This window comes from Leptonotus elevatus, chromosome 14 (assembly GCF_054856555.1).
Source record: "Leptonotus elevatus isolate MCC_2025b chromosome 14, RoL_Lele_1.0, whole genome shotgun sequence".
In the NCBI taxonomy this organism is placed as follows: Eukaryota; Metazoa; Chordata; class Actinopteri; order Syngnathiformes; family Syngnathidae; genus Leptonotus; species Leptonotus elevatus.
The window spans coordinates 5,658,801-5,675,217 of record NC_141252.1 but is presented as its reverse complement, the minus strand read 5'-3'; the positions used below and the strand labels follow the sequence as shown (position 1 = coordinate 5,675,217).

At 47.6% G+C, this 16,417-nt stretch overlaps 1 protein-coding gene across 3 annotated transcripts; it reads right to left on the bottom strand.

Annotated features, from left to right (window-relative positions):
* Window positions 1-553: 553 nt before the first annotated feature.
* On the bottom strand, window positions 554-14,567 carry ppp2r5eb (protein phosphatase 2, regulatory subunit B', epsilon isoform b). 3 transcript variants are annotated; one of them, XM_086094175.1, is made up of 14 exons: window positions 12,327-14,567; window positions 10,716-10,876; window positions 5,343-5,539; window positions 5,172-5,273; window positions 5,001-5,093; window positions 4,786-4,916; window positions 4,582-4,641; window positions 3,899-4,007; window positions 3,760-3,813; window positions 2,746-2,796; window positions 2,556-2,675; window positions 2,351-2,478; window positions 2,169-2,270; window positions 554-928 (listed from the first exon to the last, which is right to left on the bottom strand). In XM_086094175.1, exons 1-14 carry the CDS (start codon window positions 12,365-12,367, stop codon window positions 829-831), a joined length of 1,449 nt encoding a protein of 482 aa, XP_085950301.1. In that variant the 5' UTR covers window positions 12,368-14,567; the 3' UTR covers window positions 554-828. The 3 variants fall into 3 exon arrangements, with proteins under 3 accessions (XP_085950301.1, XP_085950300.1, XP_085950302.1); XM_086094174.1 differs by having other exon boundaries at window positions 10,716-10,879; window positions 12,327-13,779; XM_086094176.1 differs by lacking the exons at window positions 554-928; window positions 10,716-10,876; window positions 12,327-14,567 and adding an exon at window positions 8,451-10,705 and having other exon boundaries at window positions 2,165-2,270.
* Window positions 14,568-16,417: the final 1,850 nt, after the last annotated feature.

Genomic DNA, 16,417 nt, shown 5'->3' with positions numbered 1-16,417 from the left:
GCTGAAATGGACAGGAAGCATTTTTTCTGCTTCCTTCCTTTTCCACAAACGCAAGATTGATCAGAAGCGCATACAATATTTGACTGTCTTGTCAACATGGTCATGGGGCGTCGGCCAAGCATCGCCAATCGATGGCGGCTGACAGTACGGCCGATTATAAAACGAGCCCGGTGACGACGGAGAAGCGGTTTCCCATTTACAAGGCGACGCACATCTCCTGACTTTTGCAAAGGGTTAGCAACAACATTCCCAAGTGGTCGTCTGATTGGATCAGCAGCAGCAGCACAACGCCAGCGCGCCGTCCTGCCACAATTCGTCTTGTCGCTCAACAACAAATGATTACTTTCGGCTAGCTCGCTAGCTAGCAAACATCAAGGTTGCTCGCCCACGTCGACGTCAACAAGTCATCCCTCCTCTTGGCTAGCCCGACACTCGCGCATTTTGTTCCCCTCGGCCCAAACGCACGAGTGCTTTTGGAGGAAGAAAAAATGGACAGCTGGTGGCAAAGGTCCAACGATTTGGTTTTGTTTGACGTCCCACCCACACAAGTCAGTTTCTTTGTTGTTGTTGTTTTTTTTTTTTATTGTTATTGTTCCGTCCGTTTGCAATAATATCAGTTGAAGGGAAAAAGAAAAAAAATATTTACAGTGTTGAAAGCATGAAAACAGACGTGATGATGAATCTATTGTAAAGTAAATTGCACAAACACAAGAAGGGAAAAAAAAAACATAAGAAAAAGAATTAAGAGACCAGCGGCGCTCGCGTTCCAAACGGCAGACGCTGCCGGACTTTTGCGGGGAGGGGCTCTACTGATGTGAGGGGGCGGGGTTAAGTGGGGATGATGCCGTCGCTCCTCAGGCCTCGCTTGAGCTCCAAGTCCTCCAGCTTCTTCCACAGCTCCTCGCGCTCCTTCTCCTTCTTCTTCTCCCTGCAGCCAACATTCACACGCAACACGTCATTCTCTTCTTCAACACTAGGGGGCACATTGTGCTCACAACCGGCCAATCGGGAGGCCCGCTCGCACTGATCAGGAATCAAAGCCGTTACTCGAAGGTTTGTCCTTTCCACGGTTGCTGTGCAGGATGAAGTCGGAGTGTACGCGCAGAGCGATCGTCAAGACAATCGGCCTCCATTGGTTTTTGTTCCTTCCAGCCCAGGACTGTCCGAGAACGGAGGACACGAGGAGTTGTAAAAATAGCCATGGGACATTGTGATTTTCGAGGAATGTTGTCATTTGAAAAAGTGAAACCTGGCATATGATTATCTGCTTATGAATCCCAGACTTCCCTCTTCCGGGAGGATCGCAACAGACGTCCAGCCCGTTCATGCATCCGTATTTTCACGAGCTTTAAAAGGCGCGGTCTCGCTTACGGATGCTATTTCTGTATTTAACACACGCACAAGGCGCACCGCACTATTGGGCGCGGGCACCGTTCATCGTCATTTGACAGCTCAAAACATAGGCTAGCATGCTTTCACGCTAAAAATGCTAGCGTAGGTTTTTAAAAAAAAAAATTCCTGAAGAATTGAACGTAAACGGTGAATTGAAGTATTGAACTCACGTTTGCTTTTGATTAAGCCTCATCCACAAATCCTTCAAAGTCCTCATCTTCTGTATCTGAAAGCAACAGCTGGCCAAGCTCGCCATCAAACACGCCAACGTCCCTCTCGTCTGCCTCGTTAGCGTGCGTCTTTTGCCATAGCTCCATTAGTGATAACATTTTTGCAAAATTTGGGCCCTTTTTCAAAGTTCCAGCGTTTCCATTCAGTTTTATTTGCGCATTTTTTGAATAAAACGGGTGGACGGAAAGCCAAGTGCAGACAGTCAAGCGAAAGTTGCACAACAACATTTGCACATTTCAGAACTCGGTGCACCCGACCGACTATTAGGCGCGCCGTCGATTTTTGAGAAAACGTAAGACTTCTCAGTGCGCCTTATTTGCTAATCAATCATTGAAGCAAACGTGCGTATGAAGAATCTGAAGTTGGGAAGAAGCGGACGGTTTGTGAGTCCCGTCCTCGAGGACGATGCCTACGTGTGCGGCGCCAGCCAGAGTGGGCGTGTCCCGCTCGGGGCTGACGGTCTGACACGTTAAACCGGTCCCAATCATCGGAGCACGTGAACACAACGCAGCCCCAAAAACCAAAAAAGCCAGAGAAGTTCTTACCGCTGGCGGTCCGACTTGTACGTGGCGGTGAGCTCGTCAAATAAGGTGCTGTTCATCTCCATGAAGGCCTTCAGCACGTTGTAGACCAGCGCCACGATGGCCCTGAGGAGCACCACAGCACGCGTGAGAGCAAAGCCGGGGAGGATTGTGGTCACGTGCGCGACGCGTGCGCCTTTTCTCACGGGTTCCAGTGTTCTTTGGAGATGCGGTAGAGGCTGGCGAACATGATGGGCAGGATGACGCTGGAGTTCTCCTCGATCAGGCTCATGATGTACTCGTTGTTCCAGTAGTACAGCGCTCGCTCCGCCACCTGCAGGTCGCAAACGCCGGCAACGGTCACAATGCCCGCCCGCCCGCGGCTCGCGCCCCCAACGGCGGCGGACCGACCTGGAAGTGCGGGCTGGACACGCATCGGGAAATCTGTTTGAAGAGCGGCTCCTGGATCTTCACAAACTGGGTGGGCTCGATCACGTCCAGGATCTCCTCCAGCTCGCCCAGAAACATCACCTGGCGCCGGACGCGCAAAGGGTTCAAGCGACGACAGCCACGACAACAAAAAGCAAAAGCGGAAGCTCACCTCTTTCTGACTGCAAGTTTTGGGCCAGAACTTCAGTAATCCTCGGATGACCTGAACAAAGCAAGACCGTTTGGTCACGACTAGCGGTGCAACGGATCACAAAAGTCACGGTTCAGATCGGATCGCCGATTGGAGTCACAGATCGGATCGCTTTTCGGATCAGAAAAAAAATCAATAAATACAAGTAGACATATGTCTTCATTTTGTAAAGCACTTTTTCCATTAAATACAAAACAAAACATCTATTCAAACTGTAATATAGCAGTTTCGGATTTAGAAACAGAAAAGTGCAATATGAGGCAAACATTCTTATTTTGACATGTTCATGTGTCAAAGAAGGCTCAAAGTTTCAGCTAAGTTTGACATTTGGAGTTGAGGGTTTTCCTTTTTTGAAATAATGAAAAGACCTCCAGGTGCAATTTAACTTTAAACAAGGAGAGTAATTACAAAAATAATTCAAGTAAGCCGTCAAACGTACTTAGCAGCCGGCAGCCAGCAGCCAGACACTCGTTGGTCATGCTAACAGCTAGCTGCTAGCCACTTACGTCAGAAACTTCTGCCATATTCTATATGCCTTTGAGGTTTGATGTCAAACGTAAAGTGCTTTACAAATAAAATGTATTATTATTATTATACGGTCTAATTATTTAGTGGTTACTTAGTGTCCTAAATTAGCGATTGGACATGAATTTGGGATAGTGTCAATTCTGATCAAGTAACGTCTAAAAGGGAAGTCAAGCTCTCCATGGCGCCACCATGTGGGTCAACTTCAAAGTAAAAGTCTACTAAAGGCTATTTGCATTGCCGTCAATATATGACTGCATTTGTTCAACTTTATTTTGAAGTTAGGCTTAGCGTGTCACGTTGAGTATGTTTCAGCAGCTTTGACATGTCCGAATGGTACCGAGCACGGATCCATGATGATCCGTCGCACCGACAGGTGGCTGACTTGACGTGGCCGTGCTCCCCGCAATGGCTTCAAAGTTGCGTTTGCCGTTTGGCGTGCGTACTCACGGGTTCCGTTAGTGTGGGGTCTTTCTCCAGGAACTGTACAATGCAATACGCCAACTGCGCACAACAAAGAAGAGAGCGTGACCTGCAAGGATCGCAACATGCGTGTTGACGTGCGTGCGCGCGCGCGCTTGGCGTGTACCTGCGCGTGGAAGAGCGACAGACTGCGGACCGTGTGCAGCGGGATCAATACTTTGACCAGAAACTGTTTATGCTCCGCCTTCAGCGGCAGAGCAAAACCGTTGATTATACTGCAATAAAAGGAAGGATCATTTGAGTTCACAATTTATGTCTTCGCATTCAACCCTGCTTTGTCAACCGCGGTCCTCCAGGTACACTATCCAGCTAGTTTTCCACGTCTCCCTATTCAGACACAGGTGTGGATCATTATCAGGCTTCCCCCAGAGCTTGCTGATGCGCTGTCATTGGAATCACGTGCGTGTGGAATCGGGAGACACGGGAACCGGACTGGAGAGCGTGTCCCGAGGACCAGGGTTGACAAACACTGACCCAAATAATCGAGATTTTGCCCAATTATTCACGACGCTCACACACAAATCAAGACCCGAAAGAAAAAATCCTTTGCCCATCCTCGGCAGCCAGACACTCGTCGCCTCATCTTGACGCAGAAAAGTGACTTTGAGGAAAACGTTTTGCTTTCCTTCTTGAAAGCAGCTCGACGGCATTTACGCCAAAGATTTCGGGCTGGCAGGAATGACGTCAAAACACCGCAAGCAGAAATGTTTTCTTCTTTTTCCCGGGTATAAAAGTCAACATGCAATTTTGCCAAACAAGTTATATTTCTGGCCAGGTGTGTCCACATACCTGCCCAGGATCTCCAGCAACTCTGCCACGCCGTTGAAGTGCTCCGTCTCATAAACAAAACTGCAGTCGGGATGGCAAAACAAAAGTTGCAAAAGTCACAAGGCGGCATATTTCTCAAACGACGACATCAAAGTCATCATGCAAACGGGCACATTTCACAAAAGCACAAATGTGGCAGCAAGCAAGGATCAGGCGCGTGCTGACCGTAGAAAAATATTATTGATCTGTTTTCGTATAAAAGCCCTCAGTCCCAGGAATTTGCCGTAGATTCTATGCAGGACCGTCTTCAGGTAGTCTCGCTCCCGAGGGTCCTCGCTGTCAAACAGCTCCAGCAGCTGGACGGACGAAAGCAAACATCAGGCGCTTAGGCAAGAGTGACACCAAAGGCGCAAATCTTTTTCTGAGGAAAGGGCGCGCACCTGCAGGACAAACTTCTGGTCTATGTACTTTTTGGCAATGCTGGGCTGGAACTCCTGACTCTCCAAGAAGCGGATGAAGAATTCGTAGACCAACTGCGGAAAAGGGCGACAAGAGGCGTCAGTCATGGGCGGACCGAGGCCGACGGACCGAGGCCGGCGGCCAGCGCTCACCTGTAAGTGAGGCCAGGACGCCTCCAGCGTGGGCTCGTCCTCTTCGGGGTCAAACTCGTTACTGTCGCTGGGCGGGAGGGTCCGGAATATGTTGTGAGACACCTGAGGGGCAAAGGGCGTGGCGTGAGCGTCGGCAAGGCCAGACATGCGGGCGGGCGGGAAGGGGCTCACCATTTTCACCACTTCGGGGTAGGCCTGCTCCGTCAGGTAGCCGCGGCTGACGGTGACGTAGTCCACCAGCTCGTTGAGCGTGGAGCGCTTGTACTCTTTCATTTTCAGGTCCGACAGCGTGTCCATGAAGTCGAAGACGGTGCAGCACTGCTGCAGCTTCTTCAGGAACAGCTCCGGCTGCTCCGGGGCCGGCACGTCTGCCGACAACAACACCACCACCACACCAGACGTCAGTGGCCTCACACTTGCCACTTTCATGACAAATTGGCAAAGCAATGGAAAAACCACTGCATTTTAGGCCCGCCGATTGTTAGGGATGTAACAATAACGTCAATATCGTGATATCGAAACTGCCACAATATTGCCGTCGGCGTTGTGGTCATGTCACGATGTTAAAAGCAGCACATCTGTTAAAAAAGTCAGGCTGATTTCCATTTGTGCAGTTCTAGCACCCTCTGGTGGTTAGTTGTTGTTGTTTTTTTGGTGCAGGTAAATTTTCACAAGGCATGTTTTGGCCCTTAACATAAAATCCACACTAATGGTCAGATGAAGGGGAACGTAATATGTTTGTGAACAGTCAATATGTGGAGGAACTTACACTAAGGGCAAGTAAGTGCCACTATATATATATATATATATATATGTATATATATATTTGACTTTAATGCATATTGAAACGTCCGTCAAAGTGGCAGTTGGCTCATGCATACCGGAAAGCATCGGCCACATGTAAGTAACTGTCATGCTGAACCCCCCCCCCAAAAAAAAACATTGTGATTTTCTAGGAATACCATTTGAAAATGGAAAAGACCAGCAAAGATTTGAAGTCTTGCAAGGAGTCATTAACCTCCGTGTACGGTTTTCACTTCAATGTCTGGGATTAGTTTTTAATGATAACAAAAGCATTTCAGCAAATTGTGTGCATCATTAATTAGCCCCCAAAAAGTAGCTTTCAAAAAGGCCGCACCTAAACCATTTGTCCATGATCAAAACTGCTCTCTCTCTCTCTCTCTCTCTCTCTCTCTCTCTCCATTCATCTATCCCTTCTCACATGCACACTTTGAGAGTGGCGGGGCTTTCCCGTGTCGCTAGTGCGTGGACCTTGCTCACTCGGGTTACAGGCGGCGAGTGGAGCCTCAAGGTGACTTTGGGGAGGCGAGTGACGGAAGGAAGGAAAGCAGGCCACGACGTGACGGCGACATCAAGACTTTCTCCTGCGCTTCCTAGAATGTCTCTGAAAATCCTTCTCTGGAAAGATTCGTCTTACTTGGTCCCCTCCCGAATCATTTTCATACTTTAGAGTAGACAAATCTAACGGAAGACTAGTTAGCAAGACGTTTGGCCGATAGCGTGGTGGTTACTAGATCTTACCTTCAATCATATTAGCGGTGTATTTGAAAAATTGTCGGGATGTGATGACGTAATGGCTAACGTCCTACGTCATCGTGTCCATTTGGACCACTGATCTGAATATATGACTGGACAGCCGACACACGCCAGTGAAAGACGTTGAAGCCACAGGGCGGCCATCTTGCTCCTCCCATTTCGCGAGCAGACTACTGTATAAACTATACGGTACACGTACAGAATAGACATATACAGTTCGTATAGGGGTGGGGTGGGGTCAGGGAGGTCACTATTTTTTAACAAGTAAAAAAAAGAACACGTTTTGAGACCCCCTTTTTCTTTGATCGCTCAGTTGCTTAGACCCCAATATTAGATTTGCCAGAGGCCTCTTTTGTTGAATTGCAGTTATAATTCTTTAATTTAAAAAAAACATACAAGTTTCCTCTAGTAAACATCATTGAGCATATCATTTATACATGTATTTAAGGCAAGTTGTCAAATGTCTGAAGTCCTCTTGTCAAATTGAAAACATGATAAATCATGCCGTTTCTACGAAGTACTGTCTGAAAGGCTCTCTAATTTCAATACTGTAAATGTATAGGATCGTATGCCGAGAAAGGTTTGGTGGGAGGAGCAATATATATGCCGTTTCCGCAACTTCAAAAGTCTTGGCCTATCGGCTATCCAATCATATATTTCGATCAGTGATTTGGACGCACGAGTTGTTCGCTACTGCTTAGCCACAACGTCGGAGACGTACCAAGCGCGAAGCCTCAAACTGGTTTCCGGTCAAAAAGGAGAAAATATCGGATTCATGAAATTTGCAAAAAGCACAAATGGGTCTGGGGGCCACAGACTCTGCGACTTGTTAAGGTTTGTGTTTTCTTTTATGAAGCAATCATGTTACAATTTGACCTGGCAGGGAAATCACTACCTGGCCAGTTTTCTTCATTTTGTATTATTATTATTATTATTTCCATTTCAAGCTGTCACTTATACAGTTGTGCTATACAGGTAGTCCTCTAGTTACGAGCATTCAACTTGCGAACGTTTCACAGATACAAACAAAGGCCGACTGATGCCCATGAATGCGTATTTCACTCATGTTTTTTTTTATTTGCGCAATTTATCGACCTCACTGTCCTATGAAGCACGGCATAGGAGCCATGGTGCATGCACTCTCATACACCAAATATGATAAATAAATTAAAAAGAATAAAAGTAATTTTTTTGTATTTATTTTATGCACTATAAAGGCACTATATACACTACATATAATTAGTTTTAACTTTTTTTTTTTTTTTAAATAATTGAATACAAATGTAATCTTAAAATTAATGTGATTGGACCTACAAGCAAATTCGACTTACAAACAACCTCTTGGAACACATTGTGTTTGTAAGTTGAGGACTACCTGTATTTGCATTTTGTTTACGTTTCAATTGGGGGGGAAAAAAGTTGCCTTAAATATTGTATGCAATAAAAATAGTGATAACGGGGAAATAACGGTGCTGACAATCATGGTGGAAATAATGGCGGTGATTATTTTGGCACAAGGGTGCAAGGCCTGCTATCAGCCCGCTTGGACAGTAGACCCACTCGGACTGATATGCCGCATCCTCCCCAAACGCCAACAGTGGCTCTTCTCAGTTCCGGGCTAGAAAAAAGTTCTACTTTCCAACATGGAGACGGGAGCCGGTGCCATTTTAAGGGCGTGCACGCCTGTCAGGCCGGGCTAACTTTATCACTGGCGACACCCACCTCCACCGTCGCTCCCTCGGTCAGGGCTGCGCTCCCTCGGTGGCACCGGCGGCGGGGAAATGCGGAGGGCGAGCGTGGCGTTGCGTGCGTGGCCAGCAGCCTGGACGTCAACACGTGGACGACACAAGTTTGCCGGCGCGCCTCTCGTGGCTTGTTTGGAGCAAGTGTAACTGCTGGGAAGATGTAAAGGGACACCCCGCGGCTCGGGTTTCTCCCTGGGTGGGGGTGGGCATGGCGGTGGGCTTCGGCGGCTGAATGGGGTGGGCGGCATCGTGCATACGTCTGGATGCAGCTATTTTTGAGAGCCTCTCTTTGAACCTGATGACCAGGAAGCTCAGACAGGCCTGCTGGAGACGCCAAGCCAGCGCAGAATTCACCAAACGGGCTTTGACCAGCTTCTTCTTCTTGCGTGTTTGAACGCAGCTCGCGGAAAAGACACTTCTCCAACAGTCTTGATAAGAGCAAACTGGTCAGTGCAGAAATTTCCGGGGCAGCAACTCCCAGGTGATGGTCTGCCTCGGCTCTCGCCCGGTTAATTAGCGTTTTTGGGGGGGGGAGGCAAAAAACAAAAAAAGTTCCATCTTTACTCATTTGCTCCCAAAAACGTATTTCAAATGTTTTAAGTGTCCCAAAGACGTATTTATACGTTGTTGTTGGGTTTCTCCCCCCCCCCCCATGTGTTTTTATGCTAGAGCATACAAGAAGGCTTTGATGCCGCCTTTGAACTGCCGAGAACGGGTGAAGCAATGGTAGTAATTACAAAAACGGCCGGCAGGTGGCAGCAGAGTACAGGAGATCAACCAGGGCCATGTTGAAAAAAAAGAAGCTAATTTCCCCACAGTTTTAAACAGATTTGTGAATAATGATGAAAATGTGCTCTATTCTAATGCTAATTGCTGCAAAACGGAAACTGATATAATATATAAAATATATTTTTTTTCCTGATGAAAGAAGACTTTAATCTTTCTTTTGGTAGCTTCCATGTTTTGATAGCAATAAAACACAATATTCTGTGGGCCTTGCAAAATCAATCCAAATCCAGTTTAACAGCCGGGAGCAAACGGGGTTGCTTCAGTCAAAATGGCTGCCAGGGAATGCGTTAAAGTGATCATTAATCCGCATGAATGAGTTCCTCTCAAAAATGTTTCGGCATCGATGACGTACGTGACTTGTGTTGCCGTGACAACCTGGCAACGAGGGCATCCGCGCCGTAAACATCTTCAACCGCATCTTTCAGCTCAACTATTTGATGAAGATGCGCTTACTACTTAATACTTGAAGCTGGTACGCACAGCAGTCCACATTTGTCAAACCTATCCGCAAAGTCCAAAGCGTTCAAATGCAGCAAAAGACAAGCGGCCGATGGCTCGTTCGGTCGGCTTCCACCATCCGGCAGGTTCGTGCCCATCAAATCAATCCATCGACAACATTTCACAACGAGATGCCGAGTCCAGAAAAGGTCACTCCTCGTACAGCGGCACGCCGAGCCGTTGGAACCGTCCCAAAAGGCGGCAAGCAAAGCGAAGGCCCGACCAATCGATGGATGGATCGTACGCAACAAGAGGCGAGCGTCGAGCCAGTTAAACGAATTGATGATATTGGCCAATTTCATCGTCTTAGCTGAAATAGACATTGTTTCTTTTGAAAATAGTTCTGTGCAATGTGACTTTTGTGTACAATATTACAAATAGTTTGATTGCGGGTTGTCCTTTCAGTTATTTTGCTCCACCTGCGGGCAACGGCTGTTTTTTGGCCTACATCCAATCTGTCCGGTCAGGACAGAAGACAAGCTTCCGTTTTTCACCAAAATCAACCCTTGTGGCCAATTTTGTCCACTGACAACGCTTCAGTGACTTCCTGAAATTCGGCTCGTACTCAGAAATTGACGCAAAAAAATGCGCACTCATTTTTAGGACATTTCAGATGCAATATAAGCTAATAATAGAATGAGAAGATTTTCACAATGGTTGCAGGTCAAAGGTCAATATGTTTGATCTGATATTACTTATAGTCTATTAGGCCAAGGACATGCTGGTTCGATGAAATTTGGGTAAAAGCAGCCCGGCATGAAAAAGAGTTTGACACGGCTGGCCCGCAGTGTCAAACACAAACCCGCGAGGGCGTGGCTAGCGACACCCCAGCGTACCGAGGAGATTTGGATACTGTGCAACGAAGGTTGCAAGAAAGTAAGAATTGTCTGCCTTCATCAAACAACTGTGACGAGATTGTGATGGTGGCCCAAGAAGGAAAATGGCAGCGGCTTACCCTTGAGCAGTGGCAACGGCGTGAGCTCGATGGGTTTGCCCTGAGAGCGGAACTGGGACGAGCTCTGCGAGCGCTTCTGCTTGGCCTTCCTGACAGACTTGCGGGAAAATCCGTCCACTTTGTCCACGGATGGAGGGGCGGTGGCTGCCGAGGACATAGCCCTGCTGGGGAACAAGCGCCACGCACGTTACTCTCTCGCACTTTCACGACAACGACAACAACAACAAACACAAAGTGCAGAGTAGGGGTGAAACAAGTACTCGAGTAAATAGGATACCTCGAGTACGAAAAATCCTCGAGGGCTTTTTCCTGCCTCGAGTACTAGCATAGCAGAAGCTTTTATTAGCAATGCACTTGCAGGGTTCGACACTGCCCCAATTTACCCGAAAATATGGCCATTGATTCGTCTGTCATTGTATGATACGGCACAAATCTCCGGCGTCACTAACGAGAGCGTAAACATTGACAGCGTTCAGCGAGCCGCGAGGTGCATTCAAATGCAGTTGGACATTTCAGACTAAGAGAGAGAGGGAAAAAAAAGTCCACAATGTATTCACCGTTAATAATTGCAAATATCTAGACAATGTAGGCTTTTATAAAAATGCCTTATTTGCCTTCTTACTGGTCAGATGGCCCAAATTCATAAATGCACAACCACTACCCTCCCGCGTAATGTCTTATTTTTTGTTGCGTACGTAAAATGACCCATTCTTCATCCCAACAAAAAATATGTTTTATCCGAATACTCGATTACTGGATAGGACTTTCAGCAGAGTATTGGAATACTAAAACACTCAATAGTTTGTTTACAGTAAGCACATCGCTGCAACTGTACAATATTTTGCTCTCTCCGTCATTTTAAGAGCGTTCAACTCATTCAGTGCCAGCCGCTTTCAGACCTTCCTTTTTCCCTATTACGTGACTTTTGTTCCTATTCACGGGCGGTTGAATGTCCGGATTCTCGGGAGACATGAAAATCCGCACGGTAAAAGGCCATAAAAACATGTCGAGGGAGTCTTGAAATCAAGTATTTTTGCCCTCCTCCTTACACGCGTGTTCTCTTGTTCCCGACTGCAGCGACTGGACAGGCTTCCCATGGGCTTTGGCTCGGCTGGTGATGGTTATTTTCTAGTTTCGCCATACATCAGATCTCACCAACGGCCGGGCGCACCTCGTGCTGCCGTCGGTGTCAGAGTGCGTGACGACGCCTTCAATCTGGGATTATCTGACAACGCTAAGAGCGGCGCCTCGCTGACGTCTTCCAAATCAAAGATCCAAACATAGCGGCTGCCTTAAACGCTCGCCGCTAATCGGCAGACATCACGCGTCGCCCTAACAACCAGCAGCCTCTCAGTGCTGTCCGCTCCGGGAAAACGTTCAGTCAGAAAGCTGCTGACTCAGCAAGTCTTCAGCGGGTGACCGGCGAGCAAACTACCGAAGAATATCAATGATGATGATGGCGGTGGCAGCCATTTTGACTACATTTACTGCCCATTCAAAAAGACTTTAGCTCCGGTCAGCACGTCACGTGCGCTCCGTCCAAAAGAATCCCAATCAAAACCATGATGTCATCAGACCAGCTTTTGTCTGCCATCTCAGCCTCAGCCTTACCTGTGCGGCGGAGGGGCACTGCCCTCCCCGTGAACCACCATCGGACCCTCGCTGTCTGCCCGTCAAAGTCGACGGCGGCGGGCGACCGCGACAAGCGCAGGACGGCCAAAGGAAGAAGAAGAGGAGGAGGAGGAAGAACGCAGGACGATGCGGGAGCCCTTCCCTCCTCCGACTCTTACATAAGCAGCCTGATGACGGCTGCGTCAGCTCGCTGCCAGGAGCAGCAGCAAGAGGAGCGAGGAGGGATTACACCAGGAAGGGGAGGGTTGGGCTTACAGACATAAAAAGACGGGAAGATGAGACTCGCACAACCAAGGGAAGACAGAGTGGAACCGTGAAGGACACAAATTAGGGCTGCGCGATATTGGAAAAACATGCCATACTTAACAATTACCTCACGTACACGTTAGACTTATAGTAGGACTCCAAAGTATATTCGTATTCAAGTTAATTTTGCAAACAATTATCGGCTTAGTTATCAGTTATCGACATCTGCACTTTCTAAATGATTGGTTAATCGGTATCGGTTGAAAATGGCATTATCGTGCATCCCTAATTGTAATAACCTTATGTTCAACTATTGGACGGTGATGCACATTGACGTTCGTGTCTGACTGGTCAAATTGAGGTAAAAAGACAAAAAAAAATTCCATGTAAAAAGTATTGCATGTTTTTGCGATATGCATATTGCATGGGCCAATATCGCAATATCGGTATTTTTTCTATATATTGCCCAGCCCTAATGGATACACAGACAAAAGAGATGGGGAGAGCGAGAAGAGGTAGAGAGAAAGAAAGAGCAAAATCTGACAAGAGGTTGACGTCTTGGGTTTGGATACCTGAGCCATGAGCAACTGGGTTGCCATGTTCAGCAAGTGACAAAAATGGCCGCCAACATTAAAAGCTAGCGAAAGAGAAAGCTTGTTTGATTGACACGAGCTTTCCATCTGCAAGCTTGTTTCGCACTGCTGTCATGAAGACTGAACATATGACGTGAAGCGTCCTCGCGTGTCCAAAAAATCTCAATTGAGACATCCATATACTCTATTTCTACACTTAATTCCCTTGTCAATGGACGTACCTCAAAAATGGACAAAGTTGAGGCAATTTGCAAGTTGTGGTCCTTGCACCTTTCAAATGTCCATAGCAAGAAGACAAAATGAAAATGGCATTTTCGGGCCCGGAGCAACTGGCTTTTCACAAAATGCGGAATTTGTTTTGCGTATGGCAAGAATGGCAAATGTGGAAAATGCACTTGAATTTCTGAGTGATGGCGTTTCTAGTCGGATTTGGACTAAAGGTACTTTGCTTGCGCTTATTTCTGACAATCTGTCAACATTTGTTTGCAATAACTTCTGTGGAGGTTGACGGAAGGTCATGCTGCAAAGTTTCGTCTTCCCAATTTTAAAGCTTGCCGTCAGGAAAGGTGAAGGCGAGAAAAAAGAAGAAGACACAAATCAAGTCTTTGTTCTTGCAAGAGCGTGAGATTTGATTTGAAGGCGACATGGACTTGGACGAATGAGCACGTTCCACTCCTTCCAATCGGGCTGCAGTCACAAATGCAAATAGGAGAGCAGCCTGTCAAGTCAATCGAGCTTTTTGACCACCAAACACTTTTTGCTTTGCATGACTTCCACTGACGTGAGGCCAGGCCCCACCGGATGGCGCTGTTGAGCACCAGGCAGGCTGATAATTGGTCTTTGTAGCGAATCATTTATCACATTGTATTTGATGAAGAACAATAATATTCAAATAAATACCAATTATGTTTGTATGATAATTATAAACGTTCTAAACATGTATGTAGAATCCAAAGCCAAGTTCAATGGTGTCACTTTCTAAACAGGACTGATGGCGTCTGTTGAAGTGGATGAGCCATTCAAATCACACTGCGCATGTCCCAAGCTGCTCTCATCAGACAGCCATGGGCTGCCACATTAACTGGGCCCATCATCCAATTGGAATACACGAGTGATGTCACGTGACGTCAAGACCCAACCAACACGCGCTGAGTTTTGGCGGGCTGCAGTATACAGCAGCAAACTAGATTGGTTTTCATCGGAAGCAAAAAACTAGATGTCATAGCAAAGCAACAATATGAACCAAGTAGATTCATTGATGACGTCATCGCTCAAGAGAGAAAGGCAGCGCTGCAGAAACGGAGGGCGCTAAAACACCATTGAGTACCGGTATCAATTCCCAGGTACCCAGAATTGGAACAGTACCACTTCAAATGTGAAAGGTCGCCATCACACTTCCGTCAGCCTGCCCCGGGGCAGCTGTGGCTGCGTATGCAGTTTACCGCCACCACGGTGTGAATTTGTGAGTTGTACGTGAATTATGCACCCATTGTGAAGCGGTTTTGAGTGTCCAAAAACGCGCGACACAAATCTGATGATGCATTATTATTAATATTTACTAGGTGAGGGGAAAAATAATACAGAATAGTGTAAACGGTCAGCGACGAGCTAGGGTAGGTGGCGAGTCAATCGGTATCACGATTCGATACAAATTAATCCCGATTCAAATCTATAAATCAATTATTGCTATAAAAACAAAAAATACTAATCAGTAAACTTGTACGCTGTAAGATTTTTATGTATATTGTACTTCGGGCTTATATCTGTGAGCCGCTGTATTTAACAAACAGTTTGCAATCTGTTTCATGTTTGAACGGAATTGAAATCTAATTTTAAGGCTTAATTTTCCGCTAAATTATTCTGTGCTTCAAGTGCGATCTGCAAGTAAGACAGTTTATTGAATATTCCCATCAAAATTGATGTTTAAACATCGATTCAGCTGCATACGGAATCGATACGAGAATTGCCCGCTGTAACATCGCAATAAACTGCTGGGTCGATTTTTTTAAGACCGCTCATTCGTGGTAACACCAGCAACCCAAGGAATGTAAAATGGACTTATCATCTGGCAAACATGCAATCGTTTGTCTTCGCGAAATGCGTCTGTGACGTGCACTTGCAACTGAAACGAAGAGTGAAAACTGTCGATAAAGGATCGTTCCGCGCGCCGAAGTGGAGAATTGCCGTCAGAAAGCATCCCACGTGAAAGAGCAGACCGCAGCCGGGCTCTTTTCGACTCTTTCCGGCTCCTTTCGGGCCTGCCGAAGCTCAAGCGCTCTCGACTTGACAGTTAGCACTTAGCACGGTTAGCCTCCCGTTTTACCGGAGCCGGCCGCAGTTTGCCGCTAGCTAGTCGCTTTCCGCGCGCACGCGAGACATCCGCGTGGCGTTAAGATGCGTTGAGCGCAAGAGTGACAGCAAATGTCATCCGAGTGCAAATTCTGCTGCTGTCGCTCGACTAAGCGAAGCTAATCTAAGCTAAGATGAGCGCAGGGGCTAACTGGCTATCTAGCTAGCCGTTATCATGCTAGCACGTCGTCGTCCTCGGCAAAGTAAAAGATAACAACATGACAACACGGACGAACACATGAAAAATCAATCAAGTCAGTGAGGTTCTGCAGAGCCGAAACACTTTACCTGGGCGGGTTCGGACGGTCACCCATCATCCCAGACGTAAAAACCGAGGCGGAGCTAATGCTGCTAGCGATAGCTGACACACTGATGGGGTGGGGGGTGGGGGGTTTGTTGGGGGGCGACTGAAGCCCAGGCTGGACGCGCCGTCCCGAGTCCCGACAAGCCGCTGTTCAGCTCCACTGGGGGCGGCGGAGGTGGTGCTGGTGTGGGGTACTTTACCTTGATCCTCTGCGTTTCGCAACGGAGACGGCGGCGCGGAGTTATCCTATGTTGGGGAATCTAGCGGGCGGGCGGGGGGGACGGCTAAGTGGCAGGGCTACCTCCAGCTCGGTGCGGGCAGCCTTTCCCAAGCGGCGGAGGAATGAGGCAGATTGTCGGCCTGCAGCTGCGGTGCGGCGGCGCTTCTCCTTCCAAGCGGACAGTCAAACTCCCATGCAGAAGGCCCAACGGTGGCTTTCACATTCCCCCTTCCTCCCTTCCGCTTGGCGTCCTCCTCCTGCTGCTGCTGCTGCTGCTGCTGCTGCTGACGCCGAGGGTTGCGTCCTGATTCTCCTCGCGATTGAAGAATCCGGCCTACTTGTCTCCGACTCTCCGCAC